Here is a 12792-nt window from a genome sequence, read left to right on the forward strand (position 1 = left end):
ATCCAAACAAGACAGACAGATGAGGTAGCTAGTAGCAACCACTGCTCCAGCTTACACTCAAAGAATACAGATCAGAAGGATCCACAGCCGCTACTGCTAGAGGCTAGTGCGATCCAAACAGATGAACGGAAGGGGCTACCAGTAGCAACCACTGCTCTGGTTAGCACCCCCAGAAAGGCAGAACGATTTCCTGTTGACCACCGCTGGCGACAGGACAATCGCAGAACAGATAAAGCAATCTAACTGCACTAGAGGAGCTGCCTAGTGCAGTCCCAAGAATTACTCTAAGATAAACTTTAGCAAACAAACAGGGCTGATACTCTAGGAGAGTTCATCAGTAACAAACCATGAAGGATGACCAGCAAAGGATTCTGGGAGAACCTGGCTTTTATACTGCCAGCCTTCAAAGGAGACAGCTAGGCGATTTGCATAACAAATGTATGCAAATCCCTCAGCAGCAGAGCAGGTCTGCAACTTGCAAAGAAAAGACAGTTCTCTCTTCCAGAGACCTGCAGCCCACAGACTAGAGGAATGGTCAAACAGCTGTCTGCCTGTGCAGCCAGCTGAACGGATCATTACAGAAAACTCATATAGAAATTTGGCCATCATTTTGGGCATAAAATTCTACATTCATGACCTGTAAATGTTAAAGAGAAACTGTAGTGACATGCAGTAGAATGCAGTAAATTATTCAGGACATGTTTACTGTAATTTTCCTAGTTTTAGCATCAGAAACACCTAATATACATACACATATATATATATATATATATATATATATATATATATATACATACATACATACATACATACACCATATATATATTATACACCATATATACTCGCATATAAGCCGACCCGCGTATAAGCCGTGGTACCCCCTTTTCCCTCAGAAATCAGGGAAAAGTGATTGACTCACATATAAGCCCCCCTCCCCAGTATAGCCCCCTCCACAGTAGCCAGATGTGCCCCCAGTACAAGTCAGCCCCCCTCTCTATAGCCAGATGTGCCCCAAGGATGATACAGCTGTGTCTCAAGACACCACTAGATGGTGTCATACATATGAGACAGCGAATGCCACACAGGAAGAATAGGAAGAATCCCCAATCATTGCCCCACTGACACGTTGCTTGCGCACTCCACTCCTCAAGCCAGGGGACACAGGTAGTCTTGAGCAGCACACTCTGCACTCCTTGTTGCAGGGAATGGGGGCACGGACCCAGCAGGGAGCCAGATGGCAAGAGCAGGATCACTAGTACACGATCCTTATGCTCCTCTGCCAGTAACAAAACCTACTCCACCATCCTTTCTGCTCAACTGACTCGCATATAAGCCGAGGGGGTAACTTTTCAGAAATATATATATTTACTGCTGTATATTGAATGCAGCCCTGCCCTCCCGGTCATGTTTAGCCTTGACTGATTAGCTTGTGTAATTCCCTCCCCCCCAGGATAATGACACGATGCTGCAGTTCCACTAAGAAGTGTAATAAACTGGCACCCCAGGATTTGATTATAACTCAGACTCCAAACTGTACCACATAAAACACAGGTGACTAGCATTAACACATGGCAGCATTTCCTGAACAGGCTTATAATCTTCCTGTGTGACTTTACTTGCTGCCCAGGTGTTTATTTGTAAAGCATTCTTGGACTGTTGCTTTATGACCATCTTTAAAGCCACTTTCTAGTTATCAACTGATGAACTGACTACTCACCATCAAATTCTGACAATTTTTGTTCATTCTGCAGAGCACAGTGTGTAACAGTCAAGGCTTGCCGGAACTTTAGGTTAGTCTCTCTGTAACAAGTCAAATATTGTAGTGAGAATGTGTGACTAACACACAAAATATTTCTTTTCATTACTTTGGTGTTGGTAGACACCTTGGACACAGTGCTTGGTTCTACAACTGTCCTAAATCTAGCACCTGCCTTAACAGAACATGCGTTTTAAACTGACTAACATTACTCATGAACAGCAGTGTACTATATACCTTTTTTAGCTATAGCTTGCCAGTAGGTGGCAAACATTGTCAATTTTAACATAGGTATGGCAAACAATAGTGAGAAATTAAAAAAAAAAGGTTAGTGAAATATTGGCTATATGGTTGCAGTTGCATAAATACAGTAACAGTGAGATTTTGTTTTTTTAATTATAATCTGGACAGCCTTAAATTTATATTTTAACCTTCTGCCGCCCGCGTCATGCCAGCAGGCGTGGCCGCGGCGGCAGCCCCAGGACCGCCTAACGCCAATTGGCGTAAAGTCCTGGGGCTCTGTTTTGCATGAGATCGCGCGCATGGTGCGCACGCATCTCATGCTCGGAGGGCGGCTGTCCCCATGGGGGACAAGAGAGCGATCGGCTCTCATAGGCAGAAGCCTATGACAGCCGATCGCCATAATTGGCTGGCTTTGGGGAGGGAGGGAGGTTTAAAAATTTAAAGAAACAGGGGTTTTTAAAGAAAAGCAGCAAACAATAATATTTATTTTAAAAAAAATAAACATGGGGGAGCGATCAGACCCCACCAACAGAGAGCTCTGTTGGTGGGGAGAAAAGGGGGGGGGAATCACTTCTGTGCTGAGTTGTGCGGCCCTGCAGCTTGGCCTTAAAGCTGCAGTGGCCAATTTTGCTAAAAATGGCCTGGTCACTAGGGGGGTTTAGCCCTGCAGTCCTCAAGTGGTTAAAAAGGTTCTTCCTGTGAATGCATGCAGTACTGATATAAATGCAAATACACTAATCTTATAAATTAGGAGAATGTACATTTTTTTGCCAGATAATAGATTACATTTAAAAAAAAACTGTGCAAATTTTCAAGATAGTGTATATTCTTCTTTACTGTAACTGTCTCAGGAGTACATTAATAAATTAGGCCCTATGACATCTTACCTTGAAAAAAAAGTTTGGAAGATAGAAAGCTAAAAGGGAGTTACAGATCAAAACTCAGATTTGGAGGAACATGAAGTTTGTCACCCCTGAACTGAGAGGGGGTTTGATTGATATACTGTACGTGTCATTTTGTCAATGGTGCTGGGACATGTGCCACAGCACCATCCTTTCAGTTCAGTGTCCCCCGTGTCCCCCACTCTAGTCAGCCAAAATATTCGACTGACTAGAAAGTTGAATATAATCGGGGAGGAAATGGCTGGTTATCCTCCCTTGTACTGCCGTACTTGTAACCCCTCTATTTTAGACCTGTCAAAAAAAAAAACCAGCGCACAACTTACCTACTCCTGGTTCCCTTTGCTGTCTTTTTTGTCCTGTCACCTCTCCCTTTCCGCCGCCAGTCCTCTCGTATTTGCTGGCATCTTCACTGCTATGGTGCTGACCCTGAAGTTCTTTTGGGTTACTTCTAGGTCATTGTCATAGCGGTGAAGATGCCGGCAGGTACTAGAGGACATGGAGGTGGAAAGGGAGAGGTGACAGGGAAAAAAAGGCAGGAAAGGGAACCCAGACTAGGTGAGTTGTGGGGTGTTTATTTTTTCAACAGGTCTAAAATTTTCAATACAGGAATACTTTAAAGACAAACCATAAATTTGTTTTGAGAAAGATTGTGATGCTTTACGGTATGTACTTATTTAAGACAGAGACACACAGCCATACAACATACCCATCAATGCCTGCAGTTTCTACATAACACAGACTGTTTGGCTCTGTACTGTACAAAAGTATCATGTCTGCCTGTTGATGAAAGAGAATCCATTATTGACTACAAATATACTGCACAGAAAACCTTAACAATGCATTGCCAGTTACATTAGAGATTGTCGTCACACTGCAGACCCAATAGTCACTGATTTTCCAACACTCCAGCAAGACTTACATAAATCATCATCTCTAATTTCAGCTTCATCCTTTGATTGCTATAGCAGTATTACGCTAGATAAGATTTCTTTAAACCCCACTAGTGTAGACCCTGAGCAATATGCAAGCTCAGAGTAGATCTCTTTCCAGATCAGAGGCCTGCTGTAGAATGGATAGAAATTTTAACTTAAAGGAATACTTAAGGCTAAAAAAATTATTTTAACCTACCTTGGGCTTCCTATCTCCCGTCATCCCCCATAGCACGCAAGCGGCCAACCAGGAGGGGCGAGCTGTGCAGACATTGCCGGGGCAACGGAATGACGTATGGGAAGCTGGCAGCAACCGGCGAGGTGAACACTTCATGACACTCACTGTTAGTGTCACAAAGCCCTGTGCTGTTGGGACGTCCGTGGCGGCGTAATGGACAGCTAAATTCACATAATGGGAAGGTGCCAGGACTCTGGAGATGCTCTGGTGTGGAGCGGAGCCTGGCTGGGAGGGAGGGGGGATTTCTTTGCTCTGTGATGCACCCCGGGAGATGAGTAACAAAGGGGCGCCTATAGCACTTGCCCTATGTGCACTCCTTCAGATATGCGTTTTATATAATTTTATAAATAGGTTTGATAAACTGGGCTTATTTCTTCTGGAGAAGACATCTTAGATGAGATCTAATTAATATGTATAAATACATCAGAGGGCAATGGCAATATGAGAGTTTGTCGGATGAGCTTTTTGTTTCTAGGCTTGTGCAAAGGGACTAGGGGACAAGATCTGCATGTGGAGGAAACTTTTTTTTGCTAATTAGGATGGTCTTCTTTACAGTAAGAGTTAAAATGTGGAATATCTTACCACAGGATAGAGGCCTACATCGGGTCAGGTACCTGCTGGTTACCTGAATTGCGGGTTGGGTTCGGGTTCACGTTTTGATTCTAATCGGGTTGCAGGTCGGGTTGTGGGTAGCAGGCTGCGGGTGTGGGTCAGGTCGCAGATAGTGAAAGCAAGCAAGCCAGCAAGCATGAGATAATTTAGTTAAAATGTTGTCAAAAGTAAAAAAATAAAATAAAAAAAGATCTTAAACACTTCTTTGGCTTATAAAAAATCTTTTGGCTTATATAAAAATAGGTTTTACTAACTTTACAGCCTTCCAGTGAGACTAACAATATATATTTTATAATAAAATAGAAACAGCGAGTCGGGGGTCTGGAGGCCTGCGGGTTGTGTGCGGGTACCAGATTCACCAGAAAGCGGATTTAGGGTCGAGTGGGCGTAGTGGGGCTGTGGGTGAAGGTCTGAAAAATAAGACTTGTGCGAGGCCTCTACTACAGGATGTAGTTATGGCAAATCCTACATCTGCATTTAACCACTTCCCGACCGCCTAACGCACAGGGGCGGCCGGGAAGTGGAGCCCGCAAGGACCAGCTCACCCACAGAGGCGGCGGTCCTTGTAAGGGCATGGGCGGAGCGATCGCGTCATCCGTGACGCGATCCTCCGCCGGCGCCTGTCACCGCTCACCCGCCGCAACATCCCGCCGGCCATACGGAAGCGCCGGCGGGATGTTAACCCTGTCATCAAAATTTGCAGATGCTTATACCCCTGAACAGTCATTTTGAGACATTTGGTTTCCAGACTACTCACGGTTTTGGGCCCGTAAAATGCCAGGGCGGTATAGGAACCCCACAAACTGACCCCATTTTAGAAAAAAGACACCCCAATGAATTCTGTTAGGTGTATGACGAGTTCATAGAAGATTTTATTTTTTGTCAAAAGTTAGCGGAAATTGATTTTTTTTTCCACAAAGTGTCATTTTTCACTAACTTGTGACAAAAAATAAAATCTTCTATGAACTTGCCATACACCTAACGGAATACCTTGGGGTGTCTTATTTCTAAAATGGGGTCACTTGTGGGGTTACTATACTGCCCTGGCATTTTAGGGGCCCTAAACCGTGAGGAGTAGTCTAGAAAACAAATGCCTCAAAATGACCTGTGATTAGGACGTTGGGCCCCTTAGCGCACCTAGGCTGTACTCAGGAGAAGTAGTATAATGTGTTTTGGGGTATATTTTTACACATACCCATGCTGAGTGGGAGAAATCTCTCTGTAAATGGACAATTGTGTGTAAAAAAAAATCAAACAATTGTCATTTACAGAGATATTTCTCCCACCCAGCATGGGTATGTGTAAAAATACAACTTAAAACACATTATACTACTTCTCCTGAGTACGGCGGTACCACATATGTGGCACTTTTTTACACCCTAAGTACGCTAAGGGGCCCAAAGTCCAATGAGTACCTTTAGGATTTCACAGGTTATTTTGCGACATTTGGTTTCAAGACTACTCCTCACGGTTTAGGGCCTCTAAAATGCCAGGGCAGTATAGGAACCCCACAAATGACCCCATTCTAGAAAGAAGACACCCTAACGTATTCCGTTAGGAGTATGGTGAGTTCATAGAAGATTTTATTTTTTGTCACAAGTTAGCGGAAAATGACACTTTGTGAAAAAAAACTATTAAAATCAATTTCCGCTAACTTGTGACAAAAAAATAAAAACTTCTATGAACTCACCATACTCCTAACGGAATACCTTGGGGTGTCTTCTTTCTAAAATGGGGTCATTAGTGGGGTTCCTATACTGCCCTGGCATTTTAGGGGCCCTAAACCGTGAGGAGTAGTCTTGAAACAAAAATCACCTGTGAAATCCTAAAGGTACTCATTGGACTTTGAGCCCCTTAGCGCAGTTAGGCTGCAAAAAAGTGCCAATCATGTGGTATCGCTGTACTCGTGAGAAGTAGTATAATGTGTTTTGGGGTGCATTTTTACACATACCCATGCTGGGTGGGAGAAATACCTCTGTAAATGACAATCTTTTGATTTTTTTACACACAATTGTCCATTTACAGAGTTATTTCTCCCACCCAGCATGGGTATGTGTAAAAATACACCCCAAAACACATTGTACTACTTCTCCTGAGTACGGCGATACCACATGTGTGGCACTTTTCTGCACCCTAAGTACGTTAAGGGGCCCAAAGTCCAATAAGTACCTTTAGGATTTCACAGGTCATTTTGAGGAATTTTGTTTGAAGACTACTCCTCACGGTTTAGGGCCCCTAAAATGCCAGGACAGTATAGGAACCCCACAAATGACTCCATTTTACAAAGAAGACACCCCAAGGTATTCTGTTAGTAGTACGGTGAGTTCATAGAAGATTTTATTTTTTGTCACAAGTTAGCGGAAATTGATTTTTATTGTTTTTTTTCACAAAGTGTCACTTTCCGCTAACTTGTGACAAAAAATAAAATCTTCTATGAACTCACCGTACTACTAACGGAATACCTTGGGGTGTCTTCTTTCTAAAATAGGGTCATTTGTGGGGTTCCTATACTGTCCTGGCATTTTAGGGGCCCTAAACCGTGAGGAGTAGTCTTGAAACGAAATTTCTCAAAATGACCTGTGAAATCCTAAAGGTACTCATTGGACTTTGGGCACCTTAGCGCAGTTAGGGTGCAAAAAAGTGCCACACGTGGTATCGCCGTACTCAGGAGAAGTAGTATAATGTGTTTTGGGGTGTATTTTTACACATACCCATGCTGAGTGGGAGAAAGATCTCTGTAAATGGACATTGTGTGTAAAAAAAATTAAAAAATTGTCATTTACAGAGATATTTCTCTCACCCAGCATCGGTATGTGTAAAAATACACCCCAAAACACATTATACTACTTCTCCTGAGTACGGCAATACCACATGTGTGGCATTTTTTTGCAGCCTAACTGCGCTAAGGGGCCCAAAGTCCAATGAGCACCTTTAGGCTTTACAGGGGTGCTTACAAATTAGCACCCCCCAAAATGCGAGGACAGTAAACACACCCCACAAATGACCCCATTTTGGAAAGTAGACACTTCAAGGTATTCAGAGAGGGGCATGGTGAGTCCGTGGCAGATTTCATTTTTTTTTGTCGCAAGTTAGAAGAAATGGAAACTTTTTTTTTTTGTCACAAAGTGTCATTTTCCGCTAACTTGTGACAAAAATTAATATCTTCTATGAACTCACTATGCCTCTCAGTGAATACTTTGGGATGTCTTCTTTCCAAAATGGGGTCATTTGGGGGGTATTTATACTATCCTGGAATTCTAGCCCCTCATGAAACATGTCAGGTGGTCAGAAAAGTCATAGATGCTGGAAAATGGGAAAATTCACTTTTTGCACCATAGTTTGTAAACGCTATAACTTTTACCCAAACCAATAAATATACACTGAATGGGTTTTTTTTTAATCAAAAACATGTTTGTCCACATTTTTCGCGCTGCATGTATACAGAAATTTTACTTTATTTGAAAAATGTCAGCACAGAAAGTTAAAAAAATCATTTTTTTGCCAAAATTCATGTCTTTTTTGATGAATATAATAAAAAGTAAAAATCGCAGGAGCAATCAAATAGCACCAAAAGAAAGCTTTATTAGTGACAAGAAAAGGAGCCAAAATTCATTTAGGTGGTAGGTTGTATGAGCGAGCAATAAACCGTGAAAGCTGCAGTGGTCAAGTGGTTAAAGGGGGCTTGGATGATTTCCTTGCGTTGATGGACATACATGGCTGTAATTACTGGCAGAGTTGATCTAGGGATTTTATCTGATTACATTTGGGAGTTTTGAAGGGTTTTTCCTTTCCCCTTTGGGGCTTGTAATGTTTTTTTTGTTGTTGTTGTTTTTTTTGCCTCCTTCTGAATAATCTAGGATATGTGAGAATGCAGACTAGAGTTGTACCATATTTTCTGGTTCAACTGAATGGATAGGTTTGTTTTTTTTTTCAAACTAACTATGCAACTATTTTTTAGTGAAAAGTCTGAATACACAATAGCTGGTAGAAACTCAAATAAGGTATCACTTAAGCATAGTGAGTGTTTATGCAATCATTCCTTTATGTCCCTGAAAGCCACTGCTTTATAACTCACATAACTATAGCTATCAATTTCAGTAATCCAACTTGCAGACGGAAGTTTCAGGCAGTTTTGACTTAATCATTGCAAAATATGTCTCAAGTGTAGCCATGAGTGGAACTGCCAAATACCACTTTACCTGAAATACAACTTTACTGGCATATTTTTACAAACATATGGAAATCTCTGTAGAATATATTGTAATTGATAGGGAAGACAAAATTGATACATTTGAAAGGTTTTTGCATGCAGCTAATCTTGTCATATCTAACAATAATGTCAGATCAGAAACACCTGGTCTGCTGCATGCTTGTTCAGGGCCTATGGCTAAAAGCATTAGAGGCAAAGGATCAACCAGATATCCAGGCAAATAGTATTGTTTAAAAATAAATAAATATGGCAGCCTCCATAACCCTCTCATTACAGTTGTTCTTCAAAGTTACTTCAGGACTCGGAGTGGTGGGCCTCACTGGTAGTATGTACTGTGGAGAATATAATTGATAATGATAAATTAATGTCGTTTGAGGATATGAGACAAAAATTCAACATAGCCGGAACAAATTTTTACCTCTATCTTCAGGTGAGGCACTCCCTCCTTTTAGCATAGACAGATTCAGTTTGGCATAGCCAGATGACCCATATCAAGATATCCTTTGCTAGAAGTTATCAGGACACAGAGTCCCTCTGGGCTTATTTTGACCCTTTACTCATACATTTTGAATTACAGAAATGGTACTAATGCCTCCTTTGGGTTTGATAAGTGGATACATTTAACCCCGGAACTGACAGAGGAAGACTGGGATGAGGTGTGGAAATTGCCTCATCAGATTTTGGTAGCTGCTAATGACCGCCTTATACATATATTTTTTTACATAAGGTGTATATTACACCAAAAAGACTAATTAAGAGGAGTAGACTCAGACAGATTCTTGTCCCATGTGTCATTTATATGTGGAGTACTAGCACAGGATTTGGCAATGTCCCTCACTTAGTAAATACTGGAAGAATGTGTATGAAAATGGATAATAGAGGCGCCAAAACAGGATAAAATAGGTTAAAAAACGTTTAAAAAAAGAGGGAGGGGGGGTGGGTGGAGCCACTTCCCTCCGTTTAAATGACCAGGCTAGATCCAGCCGTAATTCATGCAGGAAATATTTATTCACAGAAATCGTCTCCAAATACAGTGCAACGCGTTTCACAGGCAAAACTCCCGCTTCATCAGGCAATTGAAATAGGAGAACACTAGGGGAGAAAATGAAAGGAAAAAACAATGCTAGGAGGTGCTCACAAGACTTCAACAACAAATCACCACATTTCAGCATTTATCAATAGTAAACCATGTCTGAAACTATGATGGACAAATTGTCTCAATATCTATCCAGGTGGTCCCACTATTAAGTTGTTAGTCACCAGTGACCTCTTTGACTATTAGCTTGTTTCGTTGTATAGTGCCTATCAAACAATCTGGGGGGTAGTATTAGCATAGATCCATACAGCAAATGGCTAATGACAGTTATGCACGGCGGCATATGTAAAACAGTAGTGTAAAACCAAAGCACTTACCAAATGTGGGTCAGTATAGAGCCAGAGCGCCTTTGTAGGACTGGAAAAGATAGGGCCGCATGATATGCCGCAACAAACGCGACGCGGCTATCACATCATGCGGCCCTATCTTTTACACATGCTAGACCCACTCATAACGTAAGATGCTACCCAGACGCCATATCCGCTTCCGGGTCCCTTACCCCCCGGGCGGGATTTTCAGCCGCCAGCCATTGCATTTAAGTATCCTGAGGAGAGCGTTCCAGTCCTACAGAGGCGCTCTGGCTCTATACTGACCCACATTTGGTAAGTGCTTTGGTTTTACACTACTGTTTTACATATGCCGCCGTGCATAACTGTCATTAGCCATTTGCTGTATGGATCTATGCTAATACTACCCCCCAGATTGTTTGATAGGCACTATACAACGAAACAAGCTAATAGTCAAAGAGGTCACTGGTGACTAACAACTTAATAGTGGGACCACCTGGATAGATATTGAGACAATTTGTCCATCATAGTTTCAGACATGGTTTACTATTGATAAATGTTGAAATGTGGTGATTTGTTGTTGAAGTCTTGTGAGCACCTCCTAGCATTGTTTTTTCCTTTCATTTTCTCCCCTAGTGTTCTCCTATTTCAATTGCCTGATGAAGCGGGAGTTTTGCCCGTGAAACGCGTTGCACTGTATTTGGAGACGATTTCTGTGAATAAATATTTCCTGCATGAATTACGGCTGGATCTAGCCTGGTCATTTCAACGGAGGGAAGTGGCTCCACCCACCCCCCCTCCCTCTTTTTTTAAACGGTTTTTAACCTATTTTATCCTGTTTTGGCGCCTCTATTATCCATTTTCATACACATCTTGTCCACCTTTGGTGGAGGGGAGTTTCCCCATTTTTTCCTTTCTATAGAGAGCGACTTTTTAAACCTGAGTGGGGTCAGGCAATAATTCTCCCCACCGGCTATTGCAGTGGTCGCCTGCGTGGTGACCCACACTTGTGAGTATTATTTCATTTGAATATATTTTCCACATTGGTCGAACATACTACACCAGATTTGGCTCTCGGTTGTTTTTCCTTTATTTTTCAAGCACTGGAAGGATGTGTTCACTCATATCTCAGATGCTATTAATATTAATATTTAATTGGATCCATCCCCTCAAGTTGCTCTACTGGGAATTCTCTATGAGGAGTCCTGGTCCAAACAGCACAGAGCTCTTATAAGGAAGGCTTGCTTCTTCTCCAATAATGTCATAGTACATTACTAGATGTCTCCAGAGTTCTGAGGGTAGATAGAAACTAATGAATGTTAATCTGAAATGGGGAAAAAAATCACCTATAAGAATAGGGGCTGTCAAAAAAAGTTCCACAGAACTTGGGACTGTTGATTGGATAGCCCAATCACAGTTCTTAACTCTTAAAGAGAGTCTGAAGCGAGAATAAATCTCCCTTCAGACCTCATAGATAGCAGGGACATGTGTGCCCCTGCTAAAACGCCGCTATCCCGCGGCTTAACGGGGGTCCCTGATCCCCCAAATCTCCTCCGTACAGCCGGGGAGCGCTTCCTGGTTGGGGCAGGGCTAACCGCCGCAGCCCTGCCCCACGCGCGTCTGTCAGCGCGTATCTCCGCCTCTCCCCCGCCCCTCTCAGTCTTCCTTCGCTGAGAGGGGCGGGGGAGAGGCAGCGATGCGCGGCTGATAGACACGACTGGAGGCAGGGCTGCAGCCGTTAGCCCTGCCTCCAGGAGCTACCAAATCTGAGACCAAGTGTTGCAGTGGGGGGTTTGGGGGTGAAGGGACCCCCGTTTAGCGGCGCGATAGCGGCGGTTTAGCAGGGGCACACATGCCCCTGCTAACTATGAGCTCTGAAGCGAGATTTATTCTCGCTTCAGAGTCTCTTTAAAAGTTGCAATAACACTATTGGAATCTGAATTCAAGCAAAAGGTAATGTTTCCTGGATAACTATATATTTAACGATGAGACTTGCTATATGACTTAGAAACTTATAACAAGGTCGACCAACAAAAGACATTTCTCTTGAAATGGAAGGAAAAAACTAATCAAACTAATCCAAATAATTACCAGAAAAAAAAAACGAAATACACAGATGTTATATAGAAAAGCACTGCAGGAACAAAATAAATCAAAACTGCAACACAGTCCTGTCTGTTCAAGAAAAATCAGCATGTTGGCTTAGTGGATAGCACTCTCGCATTGCAGCACTGGATTCCTGGTTTGAATTGCACCCAGGGTACAAGAAATTTGTATGTTCTCCCCATGTCTGCATGGGTTTCCTGATGAGTTGCCTAGCAATGAAATGCATTGGGCAGAACCTGGCCAGTGACGTGTATTGAAGCTAACTGCATGCCGGATGTGGCATGTTCAAGCTTGCTAGTTGTGTGCCCGAAAGAAGGTGAGTTTCTGCTAGCTCTCCCCGTACAATGCACCTGCTTTCCCCACCGATGCGCCGCCCTCCCGCCGCTGATGCCCCGCCCCCTAAAACCGGTAAA

General features: G+C 42.7%; 1 protein-coding gene across 7 annotated transcripts in view; it reads right to left on the bottom strand.

Annotated features, from left to right (window-relative positions):
• LOC137511336 (phospholipid-transporting ATPase IK-like) overlaps positions 1-12792 on the bottom strand; it is a 377608-nt gene that overhangs the window by 166428 nt on the left and 198388 nt on the right. For 6 of the 7 annotated variants that reach the window (XM_068233975.1, XM_068233976.1, XM_068233972.1 and 3 more), the window contains 2 exons: positions 3608-3678; positions 1718-1800 (listed from right to left, as the gene is read on the bottom strand). In XM_068233975.1, the coding sequence (XP_068090076.1) occupies positions 1718-1800; positions 3608-3678 (154 nt within the window). The remainder of the gene's footprint in view (positions 1-1717; positions 1801-3607; positions 3679-12792) is intronic. The other variant, XM_068233977.1, reaches the window with a different exon arrangement.

This window comes from Hyperolius riggenbachi, chromosome 1 (genome assembly GCF_040937935.1).
Source record: "Hyperolius riggenbachi isolate aHypRig1 chromosome 1, aHypRig1.pri, whole genome shotgun sequence".
Lineage (NCBI taxonomy): Eukaryota > Metazoa > Chordata > Amphibia > Anura > Hyperoliidae > Hyperolius > Hyperolius riggenbachi.